Source organism: Taurulus bubalis (assembly GCF_910589615.1).
Source record: "Taurulus bubalis genome assembly, chromosome: 16".
In the NCBI taxonomy this organism is placed as follows: Eukaryota; Metazoa; Chordata; class Actinopteri; order Perciformes; family Cottidae; genus Taurulus; species Taurulus bubalis.
Window position 1 is genome coordinate 6,550,592 of NC_136604.1, and position 14,732 is coordinate 6,565,323.

The 14,732-nt window shown below is 46.6% G+C and overlaps 1 protein-coding gene across 3 annotated transcripts in view; it reads right to left on the reverse strand.

Moving 5' to 3' along the window:
• The window catches only part of ext1c (exostoses (multiple) 1c), a 65,224-nt gene that overhangs the window by 2,782 nt on the left and 47,710 nt on the right, over positions 1-14,732 (reverse strand). For all 3 annotated transcript variants that reach the window (XM_079231604.1, XM_079231605.1, XM_079231606.1), the window contains exons 3-10: positions 8,027-8,120; positions 5,386-5,493; positions 3,791-3,910; positions 1,600-1,732; positions 1,154-1,272; positions 945-1,040; positions 411-497; positions 138-298 (exon numbers count right to left, since the gene is read on the reverse strand). In XM_079231604.1, coding sequence (XP_079087730.1) covers positions 138-298; positions 411-497; positions 945-1,040; positions 1,154-1,272; positions 1,600-1,732; positions 3,791-3,910; positions 5,386-5,493; positions 8,027-8,120 — 918 coding nt within the window. The remainder of the gene's footprint in view (positions 1-137; positions 299-410; positions 498-944; positions 1,041-1,153; positions 1,273-1,599; positions 1,733-3,790; positions 3,911-5,385; positions 5,494-8,026; positions 8,121-14,732) is intronic.

Sequence of the window (14,732 nt, forward strand, 5' to 3'; positions counted from 1 at the left end):
CCGATGTGCACAGTATACGCCTGTACATATGTCGGAGTTTAGTAGTGGAAACGTCTCCGAATGCAGTGGTATTGATGACCCCACCCCTTGACTGAGGGATCGACATGCGACGGGCTGCTGCAGTCTGCCGGGCGCACCTGTGGTAGAAAGCGGCTCCGGTCAGGACGATGGAGTATTCGTTGGTCCATTTGGAGGTGTACCCCCAGGCGCGCTTCAGGGGATCCCAGAAGTGGCTCCTGGGAGGGTAGCCCACGATCCGCTCGGGGAAGCTCCGCCACACCAAGAAGGCGAAGTTCACCTGCAAGTACAGACATGAGGCGCTTATATGTCGGTGCCACTTTTTATCAGGATTATTGATTTTTGTATATGTGTGTGTGTGCGCCGTTCCGCTGTGTTTATTACACACACACCTCACTGGTCAGCAGGACCGTATCCTCGTCCAAACTCAGCACTGCTTCTGTCTCTATGGCAACGTGAGGTAGGAACCGGCTGGTGGTCTGAGAGCAGAAATACAGGAGTAAGTCGTAGTTCCGGCACCGGAGGCTCTGTGTTGTCTGGCCTGTGCTCGCGGGACGATATGGCGAGTGAGCGAGAGCTGATCGTGTTACAGTAAATCATGTTGACTGACTGAGACGAGTGAATCGCTATCGATTTTTCCTTGGGAACCAAAAGATAAATAAAAGAGAGAGAGAGAGTCCGACAGAGAAAGGGAGACAGAAGAAATGTCGGCGCTGAGTGACATTTATGAAACCCGACGCCGCACGGATCGGCGGACATGTCGGACACGCGTGGATAGTAAAAAAAAAAAAAAAAGGACGGAGACAAATGGGAGAGGAGGACCAGAGAGATGGAGTAGCGGAGATAGAGACGCATAAACGGAGCGAGCGACTGACAGTTTGTCACGCCGTCACTCAGACGGGCGTCAGAGCGACTCTGGCTCTCACCTTCCTCCTGCCGTCTGTCACTGTGAGGGGGACGGGCATGGGGGGCCATTTGCTCCGACTGGGTGGCGGCTTCTCGCTGTTCCAGAGAATGATGATCTGGACGAGGAGGGGAGGAGATTGATGCATTAGACTGATCCAAAATGGCTGCTGATGAGAGTCTGCTTCCTCTTTCTTCTTAATCAGTGGCTACATCATAGTTGACTCTTTACCTGGGAGCAGTATTTTGACTTGGAGATCACCTGAAGCAGCTTCATGATTGGCTGCGACTGGGAGACCAACGGGGAAACGGCATGGATGACTGCAGTGAACTCCTGACCTGGACTGACCCCTGAGCAAGGTCACAGAAACACAATATGAGAGGTAGGGGAGAGTTTTGAATATTTATGAGACGTTCAAGGACACACGAGACGCGTATATGTAAGTACATCAGTCGATGAAGGATCATCGGATCAATTTAAAGCGGCTATATGTCTGAGGGGAGGGAGTTCCACAGCTCAGGGAAATAAATATTTCTACTTGATTATGCTTTGCCGGTTGAGTGTTGATTGCTCCACTCTACCACCGGAGCGCCCACATAAAGGCCTCATCAACATCCTTCAAGTGCAATCAAGGTTTGCATGTTGTGCAGAGTCGTTTAAATGAAGAGCGCGTTTACCTAATCCCAGGTAATAGAAAGGGAAATGCGTGAGGTGAGTGGAGTACTCCGGCAGGACCAGCAGACCTCCTGGCAGGGAGTTCCACATGTACTTGTTCCTCGATATGTGAGAGAACACGCGGTCCTTAATGATCTGTGGCGGAGGACAAAGAGAGAAAAAGAAAACAGGATGAGAGTTGCAATGCGAGGCGCGGAGAGAACAGTTAAGTGGCTGCTATGCTCATCTGGTATAAGCCTGCATCACGTTATTATTATTTTTTTTCTCTCCCCTCTAAGCCGCTGGATGAGAGTCTTGGAGTCTCACGAAAATTCGACTGCAATTCCAGACCCGACACACTTGTGTTTGCACATTACAGCAATCCCGACTGATGTATTTCCCACTGTGCGCCAACAGGAGGCGTCCACATCCGCTCCGAAGCCCCTCCGCCTCACTGACCCGGGGCTGACTGCACAGCTGTCTCCCACGGGGGAGAGGTTCCCCTCCGCACGCTGTATGTATATAAGCAGCTTATCGCCAACCTCCAGAGCCTCTCCTTTTTATTATCTCTGACATAAATCCCCCCGCATCAAATGCATTAGGGGCTGCCAGACCTGCCTTGACAAACATCAGAGTGCAAAGCCGTCCAGCTCACTGTGCGATTTCTTCAGATTTCAGAATGGGTGGGGGGGTTAAGTCTGTTGTTTTCCCCCCAAGTTTTTTGTTCTTTCCACGTGTCTAAAATCGACACTGGTAGTGTGCTCCAAAGATATGAGAGGCCTGTAATTTCCTTTCATGCGCCCGCGAAACCCTTGGGCTAACCTTCAAACGACATTCTCTCAGCTGGAGCAACTACCTTCCTTTTTTATTTATGTTTTTGAAGTGCGTTTCTTCTCGGCTTGTTCAAAGGCAGGAGGGTAAAACAAAAAGACGGACGGAGAAAAAGGCGCATGTACGAGCAAGACTGGAAGCTAGAGCTGTGAAGTCGTCGCCCCCCCCCCCCCCACCCCCCCCCCCCCCCGACTCTTTTCAAAGATAAAACTTATTTTCTGAACCTGACCTGCGGTGATTTCGCTCGGTCTGATAACAGCTACCGGTGAGGCAGGTTGAGACTGATATTTGCATTGTAATGATAAATCATTTCTATGTATTAGGGAGTTTCTCCAGGACTTCAGGCGGGATCGCACGTGGCTCGCTTTGAAAATGTTCCCGCGGTAAAAAAAGACAGCAGAGACGGAGAGCATTGGGCCGACCCCGTAATCATGATGACAGGAGGGTGGTTTGACTCAAATGTGAGAGGCCTTTCTGAAAGAGGACTGGTGGTGGCACACAGGCAGTCGGCCGCAGAGAGAGGTTGCAACTACGGCCCGGCTGAAAACCTGCGTTTACAGCGCCAGCTCCCTTTCGGGGGAGATGTTTTTACTGCACATTCCTCTAGGAATTGTATGTTAGCAGAAGAAGAGAAAATGAGGGAGTCTTCGGAGTTCTATATTATTTCAGTGAGATTTGATAGCATGCAGACTGATATTAAAGGAGTTTATGACTAGCTTTAAAAACTTTGACAGGCAGATTTGTGAGGGATAGTAAACCCACGTTTGCCAAAGTCCCGATTTGGAACCGCATGTTGGAGGCACATTTCTTAAATTTTTTTATTCTGACTATTCGTCTTATTATAATAATTATAATAATAATAATGCATTTACCTACACAGCGCTTTTCATGGTACTCAAAGACACTTTACAAAACATTTTCAATAAAAAGCAATACACTAAAAACAAATTAAAAAAAAAACAAAAAAAAAACAATACAGACATAGAGCACACAATCACACATTAAAAGCAGTTCTGAAGAAGTGGGTTTTTGTTTTGACTCAAGTGTGCAAGATGCCTGTCCTGTTGGTACAGGATGGGGGTCCCTATGTTGCCAGGGTCCTCTGTTCTTGATATAAACCAACACAGAGAGATTGGCTCTATTTGCAATACAAATGAAGGGAGCTTCAAATGCAGTTTGAATGGTAAATATCTGCTCAGCCACTGCGGGGACATCAACCGGCAGGGGTGAGAAATTGCACAGTATTGCGGAAAAATAAATTAGCGCTGGCTAGCGCGTCACCAGCTCCAGTAGTTTCCAGCCACATATTTCACACTGACGTTCTTTCACAAAGCCGGGGCTTTCTGAGACGGGGGTCTTCATGCCGCTCAGGCTGAGGCTCACCTCCAGTGTGGTGAGGACTATCTTGTCCACTGAGGAAAAGTAGGCTTCCCACAGCATCTGGGTCCTCTGTCTGAGGGCCAGGACTCTCTCATTCCCTACTGCGCGCACTGTGGACGGCACCTGGAAAACACAAGATTAGACGAGTAAAACATCCAGACAGTGTGGAGGAAAAAAAGAAGAAAAGCAATTAAAAAGAATTAATGAAAAAAACAAAACACAAAGCGTTTTATTTTAGTTGTCGTTTTTTTTTTTTTTTTAAGCAAGTCACGTCTCTTAAAATAGACACCTGATAAAGAAGGAAATGGCATTTAAGTGATCAAAACAGTGTAAACCGCATCGGGTGGTTGCTTAATCCTCCTTTAAAAAAAAAACCACACACACATTTGACACAGAGTTGATTTGGGGGTCTGTTGTTCAGATAATTAGCCTTTTAAGTAGTGAGGACCACATTCGGTAGCTTTCAAGTGAATCACTAAAATTGATTTTATCACTTAGAGAGCTAAGCCTCGCGGCTCAATCAAAGTGGAAGAAAGCCACGTTTGAACTGAGAAAAAGTGGGAGCGATTGACTCCTTTAAACCCCTTTTTGTCTTCACAGCTAACGCATTTTGTAATGAGCGCCAGTGAAAGAAGCCGGGAGGCCGCGGAATCTCTGCTCCTCTCTCCCTTCTTTAAATCCCAGCTATGTCTAACCTCTGTCTCTCTTCACCTTCCTCTGCGTTGCACTACCTTGCTTCCACCTTTCCCTTTCTTTCAGCAAAGAACATCTGGAGGACAGCTTCACTGTAGCCTCAGTGTTTTTTGCAGGTGTGCAGGAATACCACCGATGAGGTCGCCGCATTCGGCCCACCTCCGGCCTATTTTGAAACCGTCTCCCTTCCTCTGAGCTCTCAGGGTCTTGTTCCCGTTCATTAGCTGCATGCCAATTCATGTCCTCTACTGGGACGAGATCAATGCTGAGGAGACGCGATGTGCTCTGTGTGAGGAGGAGAGATAAAGGTTGTGGCTGAGGGCGAGCCGGCTCTGCTTGCTCATTGTGTTTTTATTTGTGTGTGTGTGTGTGTGTGTGTGTGTGTGTGAGAGAGAAGAGACACAGAGGATGTGTGAGTGCTTTTGAACTGAAACTGGATTAGCGCCTCTGTGGGTGTTTTAATCTCAAAGGGCTCCGACCTGCTTGATACAGGTAATGGAGACGCCTCAAAGCAATCCCTCAATCAGCATCTCTGTTCTTGTGGTTTACTCTATGACTAATGGCCGTCCACCATTGGGGATTTCAACATAATTAAGCGTTTACTTTATGATTGAATTTAGCTTCCGATGGTAGCCCTGTACAATGAACCTACATTGTGTGCCTCTATATGGTTTATGAAGGAAAATGTTGACCTTGGCCCTTCAGAAAATACAATCAAGTGGAGATCATTATCTTTAAAATCTGATTTTGACTTGGAATGATTTGATAAGAAAAGAAATAGACGTTAAGTGTAGTAACGGCCCACGAGCACGTTGGGGCCATCGGACACCCCGAAGGTGAAGCCAGCCATCAGGATGCTCTAGTTGTGTGTCCGTGTGTTAGTGTGCACCTTTCTGTGCGTTTACCTGGAGCAGTAACCTCTCATCTCCCTCAATGACCGCCTGGTTCCACTGTATGACATCAGAGAACGGCAGCTCCCAACCGTTACTCAGCAGCACCGGGATACACGCCGCCTGGACACACACACACACACACACAGATAAGAATTTAGCGAGTCTTGGAGAGAAACTTTGACATTGATAAACCAACTGATAACACACTAAAACAGTATATATCTATATATATATATATATATAGCTGCGGTCTGACTGGGTTCCTTCCTTGCTGCCAGCGCTTCCTTTGCAGTAAACAACATAACAAGACATACTACAGCTGACTGAATATGAAGTAATCTGAAGGAGTTCAGCCACAGCTGCTTGAGGCTGAGCAGACAATATGATCAATAATACCCTTGTGTGTGTGAATGTATGTGCAGCTGAGTGTGTGTGTGTGTGTGTGTGTGTGTGTGTGTGTGTGTGTGTCTGAGATCCTATAGGGTGGCTGGAATGAGTAATAATTCCTATCTCTCCTTCCCCAGTAAGCCCCAGAGGCTTGTTTCACTCACGCTCATGCAAACACACAGATGTGGCTGACAGGGCCGACTCTTTGTGTACTAATTAGGTACAACCTCTGAGGGGACATATGCAGGGAAGTAGCCAAACTGATAGGAGAAAAGAGCGGGATGTGAGGAGAATAAGAAGGAACCGGTTGATACGTGGAGGCATCATGCTTTATTAAACAGATTTTTGATGTTGCCTTATCCGCTCCTTCTCTGACAGGTTTTTTTGATGTTGTTCCACTTTTTTTACTCTCCTTGTACTCTTCCCCCCCCCCATTTCTCTCCTCCCATCCTGCTCTCTTCCTCTGTATATGTGGTCTGGAGTGTTGATGGGTCTGGGTGTTATTTTGCACCCCCTAACACACTCCTTTTTTTTCTAATTAAACCACTAGAGAACAGCAGCAGCAGCCGAAATTGGCGGAGATCAAACGCTCTCTCTGGCCCACCGGGGGCTCCCGCACTACTGCGTTTCATCCCAGAATAAACCTGCTGAAGGACACTCGAACAAATAGGAGGACTTGCGTGTGTATGTAAGTGTCAGAATGATCCGCGGGTTAAAACGAGGTCACAGACGCCCAGAGTGATAATCCAAGGCCTCGAAATTTGAAATGCAGCCTGAGGCTCGCCTGAATCTTCTCCCCCCCCAGGAGATGAGGCTCTCTGAGGGTGAGTTTCAATCTCCAGCCCTCCCTGCCTGGAGGGAGGCTAACATGAAAGCCTGTGTGTGCTGTGTTGTGTGTTGTTGTTTTTGATTCGTTTGCATTGGGAAATAGAGAAAGAGGAGGGTTTGAGTAAATGTGTGTGTGTGCAAATGAGTCTGTGTGTATTGGAAAGCTGGCAGCAAGTTTCCGACCACACTGGTATCGGTAATTGCCAGTTCTTCCGTGGGGCTTGGCCGGCACCGTAATGACAAAAAAGAAACGAAAAAATACACACAACTGAAGAAAAAAAAAAAAAAAACGTAAAAAGTGCCTTGAATGTAAATAAGAGAGAGAACGGCAGGAGAGGAAAAGACTACGAGAGGACGAATGAAGAAGACAAGAGGAGAAAGGGACCATGACCGCTGCCTGCTGCCAAGTGGTGTGTGTGTGTGTGTGTGTGTGTGTGTGTGTGTGTGTGTGTGTGTGTGTGTGTGTGTGTGTGTGTGTGTGTGTGTGTGTGTGTGTGTGTGTGTGTGTTAATTTGTCCATTCAGCAGACATCAGCGGTGGGGCAGGCTGCCACTCCTATGGATGCTTCCGGACCACTCACACACACACACACACACACACACTCACACACACCAGAGAGCAGTGCGGCCAGGGAACATTGTAGCAGCCAGGGTTCAGTGTTGGGCTGATCTAAAAACAGCCCCTCTACGGCTTCCTGCACTGGTGTGAGGAATCCACTTGGGTGGCAACTGTTCTCTCACTCCGCTGCCTCTGCGGTTCCTGCATTGTTTGTGTACTCGCACATTTCACTGATGGACTTAAATGATAGTGTAAGTGTGTGTTTGTTTGTGTGTTAATGGACCCATTTTAGTTTAAATGGCCTTTGCGATTAGCAAATAAAGCCTTTATGGTTGGATCAGCACTCAACACAACACAATGGTCCGGGTAAAAAAAAAAAGAAGAAAAAAAAAACACTTGCAGATGTGACCATTAAGGTGTCAGTAACCAAAAGACCACATAAACCTCGGCCCTGGAACGTAAACATTCTGCATCCTGGTGCACTTCCTTGTGTACCGGACTGCATGTGAAAAGTGTAATTTGCTCAACAGTGTTATTCAGACGGGGGAAACGCTGCGGCTCACATTGTTCTGGTGATTGCTGTATTGGCATGTCAGCACGGGGAGACTTCCGCTGTTTGTTTATGTGGGCACTCAGAGAAACCCCTCACCCTTTTAAACCCCCCAGTGTTGCGTAATATCAGTGGATGTGTGCAGTCAGACTCGTGCAACTTAAAGCCTCTGAAGACAGCATTACATGTAGACAAGTATGGTGGCAGTGAAAGCAGTAAGGAGCAGAGGAATGCAGGTCTGCAGCCTGATCACATGGTTGACTTCTAAAACTGAATATTGTTGACTGTGCATCACATTGACCAGTGTGTGTGTGTGTGTGTGTATTTTACCTGCAGAGACTCCAGGAAGCGAAAGGAGCCCAAACGTCGGCCTCGAGGCACCAAGCAGAAGGTGGAGTTGTGGAGGAGCTCCTGGTAATCAAACCTAAAAGAGAAAAAGAGAGAGAGAAAAATGTAAATACATGGATCTGTTTATTATATTTCTTTTTATTTTCCGCAGCATTAAAAGCAGGAATGGGGTGAAAGTTTAAGATGCATCTTTCAAGCTCAATTGGAGAGTCCAACGATTGGTGGTTCAATAGCATAGTCATATGCTGCATGAGAATATGTGTTGGAAACGGAACAGACTGGACTTGACTGTACATAGAGAGTTATGTCTCTGAATATGCGTTGTATGTGTTCAGATAGAAGCCAAGACGCTTGACATTCTTCTCCCCTGATTGGCCTAAACTGTGAGTTGAAACGCAGACACAAGCTTTCTGGGAGAATGGAAACCCATCCATTCAGTAAATTATAGTAAAACAGTCTATAGATTATAGTACAACCTTCAATAAAAAGGGACCCGTGTCCACTGATATGCCAACGATCAATACATTGATGTGTGCACGGCGGCAACGGGGAACTGCTGAGAGAACTAAACGACGGCAAACCAACTTAATAAAAAGGCCGCCATTGTGGTGTACACGCCTCTTTTGATAAATGATATTCTACATCTGTCACGCAGAAAACAAAACAGGGACTTTTGTGGCGTTCTGCATTTCCAATATTTAGTTATAATGGCTCCGATTACGTGCTGTCATGAATCAAATACAGTCCCCTCTCGCTCTGCTGACATGTTGGTACCATTACAGATTGCTACTGTATGTTGGAGAAATACATATCCATCACTGAGCTCACGAGTAAATATGCTCTAATCTCTGTTTTCTCGCTATTGACTTGTGCTGCAGACAAGGAGGCCTGAGCCGGGGGGCCACTTCTGCCCCTGACTGCTGCCGCACGTCACCCGGGCGAGCGCCACATATGCTCGTGTTTCAAACCGCCGCTGTATGAAGAGGAAGCCAAATGGAAAAACCTCGGCATCAATGCTCGCCTTCATCCGCCGAGTGGAACGGACGGGCGGACGGACTCGGGCGGCGCAGACGGCCTCCTGGTGGAAGAGCTGCGCAGTGAGGAGTAAACAGATAGGGGGAAACAAACGGGCTCTTATGGGAGAGCTCACTGTGCTCCTCCTCGTCTCATTGCTACCCCTCCCCCCCCTCCTCCTCCTCCTCCTCCTCCTCCTCCTCCTCCCTTTAAAGCCCCCGCTCTGTACTCTTCTCCTCCTTTTCTGCATCCAGCTCTCTGCTTGTTTATTTTGCAGAAGGGACGTCAATGTAAAATATGCCCGCCATGAATCTTCTTGCTCGCTTTAGTCTTTTTTTTTTTTTTTTTTTAAACCCTCCGTGTGTGACGAGACACAGGCCTCTTTTTTTCTCTTTTTTTTTTTTGCACCCCGGATGAGAAAATTGCAGAGATTTCATTGCTGATGTTGGCATCAATTAACACGGCTACACACTCCTTCCTGCACATCAAGGACTGAATGGATGTCACTGTGTATTCAATATGAATGTGTCAAAACATGAAAAAATTACACACACACACACACACACACACACACACACACACACACACATACAAGCATCGGTTTACTAAAAGGCAGGCCTTGTTTGGGATTCGCTACGCTTCCTCCACTTGTTGATAGAGCTTTGCCACGGCAAAACACACACACACACCCACCCACCCACACACACGCACACACACACACACACACGTGGGGGCGTGTGATGGATGTGTGTGCATCTTGCAGCGGTGTAAACCGGAGTGGTGATGTACATTTGAAACGATTTTTGGAGCAGAAAGCACCAGTCACGACCGTTTCAGGAGCTTTACACAATGTATCGCTGAGGGATTTTTGTGTCCAAAGCTTGTTCTGGGCTCAGGATTTAGGTAAACCTATTCATTTAGCTATGCATGAGTAAATGGATTGGTTGATTGCATCTGTACAACTCCTCTGTGAATTCATGCATCTGGGCCAAGGGAGTAAATAACCAAGCGTGTGTGTGTGTGTGTGTGTGTGTGTGTGTGTGTGTGTGTGTGTTGCATTCAAAAGCAAATGCGTTTTAATCTCTTATAAGTATATTTTGTTTGGCATGTTGGCGGGAGAATTCATTCACATTCGAGTGGTTATGTTTGCATGGGAGGGGCTGAGTTCACAAGAAGAAACTCTCAAATTACTGAGAAATATGTTTTTATATTCACTGACATTATAAAGTTATACATTTGCAGGAAAAACAGAGGGATTCTCTGACATGTAATCACTGATTTATGAGAAAGAAATTGGTAGTTTTTGTCAAGGAACCACATCAGTAATCAGTTTACTGGATCAGTAAATAGTATTATTATTGCCCATAAAAGAGCACAGAGCGAGCACCATAACGCAGATATGCATCTTCATCTCGTAGATGTAGCACTTCTCTCTTCGGGAATATGCACCTCTCTCTCTCTCTCTCTCTCTCTCTCTCTCTCTCTCTCTCTCTCTCTCTCTCTCTCTCTCTCTCTCTCTCTCTCTCTCTCTCTCTCCCCCATCGTTCTGTGGGTCCGTGCGTGCACATTTGCGTTAGTTTGATGATGCATAACTAGGAGCGCGCTTGTGCATGAAGCGTGTGTGTGTGTGTGTGTGTGTGTGTGTGTGTATATGTGTGTGGGTCTGTCTAGCCGACCAGTCTGCCGGCTGCTGTTCTTTAATAAGGGAATGTACCTAAATGCAGCGAGTGAATCATTTTAACAGCACTTTGTTTCCAACAACAGACGACCAAAACTGCTGCGTCTCTCCTTCACCCCCCCATCCCTCTCTTCTTCTTCTGTTCTTTTTTCTATTGATTATGCAGGTGTGTGTGTGTGTGAGTGAGTGTGTGTGTGTGTCACATAGATTCCACCGGCACAATCTCCAACATTGCAGAGCATGATTAGTGTATGCGTGTCCTAGATTATCGCACAATGCCAAATGTCTGCATGGATGTGCGTCGGGGCATACGAGAGGATCGGCTCGCCCACATTAGGAAATTAATTAGCAACTGTTTTGATTTGCCATTTTAAAGCCGTTTTCAAAGGAAAATGATAATCTGCATGTTGGTAGGTTCTGAAATATGTGAAATAAGTGTCCTTATTTTGTCGGTATTACATGATGGCAAATTTAAATATAGAACTGATTCTGAGGATGTTATCTCGGTCTCTGCGATTATAATTTGGGTGAACCGACCTTTTATAAATGCCTCTTTGGCATATCGCACGCACACATGCACGCACACACACACACACAACAAATTTGGAGTATGTGCATGAGCAGATAAGTGAGTCAGTGTGTCTTTGGTGGGGGTTATGGCTCGTAGGTAAGCTCAGCTAAATAACAGTGACTCACTGTGTACTGTGTGTGTGTGTGTGTGTGTGTGTGTGTGTGTGTGTGTGTGTGTGTGTGTGTGTGTGTGTGTGTGTGTGTGTGTGTGTGTGTGTGGCGAGAAATGCACCACACTAGACTCCCTGCATGTTAATGTGGGAAAGCATGCACCCGGTATTATGTACTGTGATGTACACACATGGGCCTGCACTATAATTGAATAAAACATAATATTTGTTTACATGAATCCTGTGCGCTGGATGGTTTGTATGATTGCCGTCTGGAAGCCCTCATTGTGACTGTGCTCGGCTCCGCTGTGTGTGGATGTGGATTACATTAGATTACAAAACAGATACACTCGTAGATTATTGTGGTTTGTTTCGACCAGTAATCTAAATCCACTGATATTCAATCTACAATGATATGAGGAGCGGCAAATCCTTACATTAAGAGCCGCTTTAATCAATTGTGTAATATGAACAACAGATGAAATGACTGTATATGAAACAAACCCACAGGGAATCTCTCTCCACTCTGCAGTTCCCTCAGCTCTGCCGAGCTTCTGTTTTGTTTTTTTGGCCATCTTGAAGCTAATTGTTTTGCTTTTACAGCCCGCAACTTTAACAAGCACAATGTTGGCAAAGCTGGTGGATCGTTTAGCGGCTAACCCGCCGCGGGCCGTATTCATAACGCTCCGCATACATAGTACAAAGAGTTGCTCCGAGGGACGGATCTCGAGGAAACATCTTTGAATGATGACGTTTGCTAAGAATGTCCCCTTAAAGTTGAGATAAGTTCCTGGTAAAAGTTGGTCACAAAGTACCGTTGCCCTGAGAAGAGCGGAGGGCGAGGAGGGAGGAGAGAGGAGAGAGGAGGGAGGAGAGAGGAGGGAGGAGAGAGGAGGGAGGAAGGAGGAGGGAGGAAAGAGGAGGGAGGAAGGAGGAGAGAGGAGGTCGAAGGGAGAGGAGGGAGGAAGGAGAGAGGAGGGAGGAGAGAGGAGGTTGGAGGGATGAAGGAGGAAGGAGGAGGTCGAAGGGAGAGGAGGGAGGAAGGAGAGAGGAAGGAGGAGGGATGAGAGAGGAGAGAGGAAAGAGGAGGGAGGAGAGAGGAGAATGGAGGGAGGAAGGAGGAGGGAGGAGGGAGGAAGGAAGAGGGAGGAGGGCTTTTAAGAGTTTCTTAAGCAGAGGGGGAACAAAAACAGTAAAAAGACAAAGAGGGAGGACAAATATTCTCCAAAGCCTGAATGAGAGTCGATGAACCGCTACAGATTAGATCATGCAGGGATAATGAGATGCACTCACTAATTATATAGTAGGCCTATGGCTTATGTATTTAACAGATCATTACATAAAATACTATTCATAATTACTCCATGGCTGAATAGAGACAATTAAGTCTATCGATGTCACACCGTCTGTGAGGGTCAACCACATCTCCTCACTGAGCGAAAAGCTTCTGTCCGTTCGTTGCCGCTCCTCTGAGTTTCCCCGAGAAGTTTCCTAAATCCCTTGGAAGCCAGTAGGAGGATTCTCTGAATGTTTTCTGAATACAGCCCCAGATATTTCCCCCAGGAGGTGGCAGGAGACAACACAAATAAAACCTAGAGATTAAAAGAAGAGTGAATACTGGACTTGCAATTCATCAGGTGGACACAAACGCGGCGCCGGGTGAATGCTAATGCGGCGCCGCCTCTCGAGACGTGTAAATAAGCAACCGCTTTGCTGACACGCTCACCATATCAAATGTGCCGCCGCAGGGTTTGCCTCCGAGGGGCCCAAACAAAAACAAAAAAAAGAATTATATTCGGCATTTTTTGTGGGCCGGACAAAACGGTTGAATTTCTGAATCGGCTGTTCTTCATGTCGACTAATTGTCTGGGCATGTGTACAATCCGCTGTGTTTTTATGAATACGTTTTCATCTCGCTGCTGCGCTCTTGATTGCACGTCGCGAGTGTTTGTGTCTTTGTGATGAAAGACCTTGATTGTGCGTACGCTTTCTATCTTTACAAGTCGGCGCTGTCTATGCACACGCGCCGGCCTCCCCACATACGGTTAAATAATAAACATCCAATATGGAGCCAATCTGGCTCACAGCTGATTGTGTTGGGACAACACAGATTGGATGTCTCCATATTGCTATCCTTTTTCGTATTTATGGCTCCGATAACCACAGTCTCTCATACAGAGACATAAATAGAGATGGAGAATTTCTCGCACACGCACACACACACACACACACACACACACACACACACACACACACACACACACACACACACACACACACACACAGCAGGCTACCTCTCTCTCTCTCTCTCTCTGTGTCAAGGCATTTGGGCTCAGTGGGATACCGCTATCATCAAAGCTGTGTTTATGACGGCACCATTCTGAGCCACCGACTGCTCGTGTGTGTCTGTGTGTGTGTGTGTGTGTGTGTGTGTGTGTGTGTGTCTGTGTGTGTTTTGTAACGTCTGATCAGCAAATCTACCTCTCTTCGACCCCCATCATCTCCCAAAGCCCTCTCTCTCACTCGTGCCCCCATCAGCTTCTCCCTGACTCTTCTCTCCGTTACATTTCATCTCGCTCTCCATTTTTTTTTTGCCAGTACGTGCGATTACTCTTATTTATTTGTTATCATAAACAAAATTGCCATTCCTTCGTTCCTTTCTGCATTGTCTCTTGATGTGAACTCATTCCTAATGTATACTAAACACTGACCATTCAATGGATAATGACTGAGTGGAAGCAGGGGAGGTGAGGGATGGAAGGGTAGGAGGCTGGATGCTCCTTGATAGACAGCAGCTTCTGGTCAGTTGATCTCCGCTCTGCTTCCTGTAAAGGTCAGGTGTCAACTGTGTGTGTGTGTGTGTGTGTGTGTGTGTGTGTGTGTGTCTGTTCGTGAACAGAAGTGTGTGGCTGACCAAGGTTATGGATTAGCCGCCACAGCGCTAACGGGCCACTGTCAATTCTTCTCATTCTCATGTACACCTCATCGAGCACAACGGAAGCGACGGTAATGTCGACACACACACACACACACACACACACACACACACACACATCCATACGCGGCTAATCATGGCCAAAGCAATGAGCCTCGTCGGCAACATGCCATTGCTCCATCACTGCTACTAAGCAATGCAATTCAATGGGCTGTGTATCATGTACTGGACCATGATATTGTTTCATTTTCATCTTTTAAGCTCACACATTGGGGTCGGCACCTCTTTTACCCCGTGTTCCAGTAGTCGTAGGAACCCCAAATTAGTTCCAATACTCATAAATGTATATTTAAAAAAAAAAAATGTTATACCATATTAGCA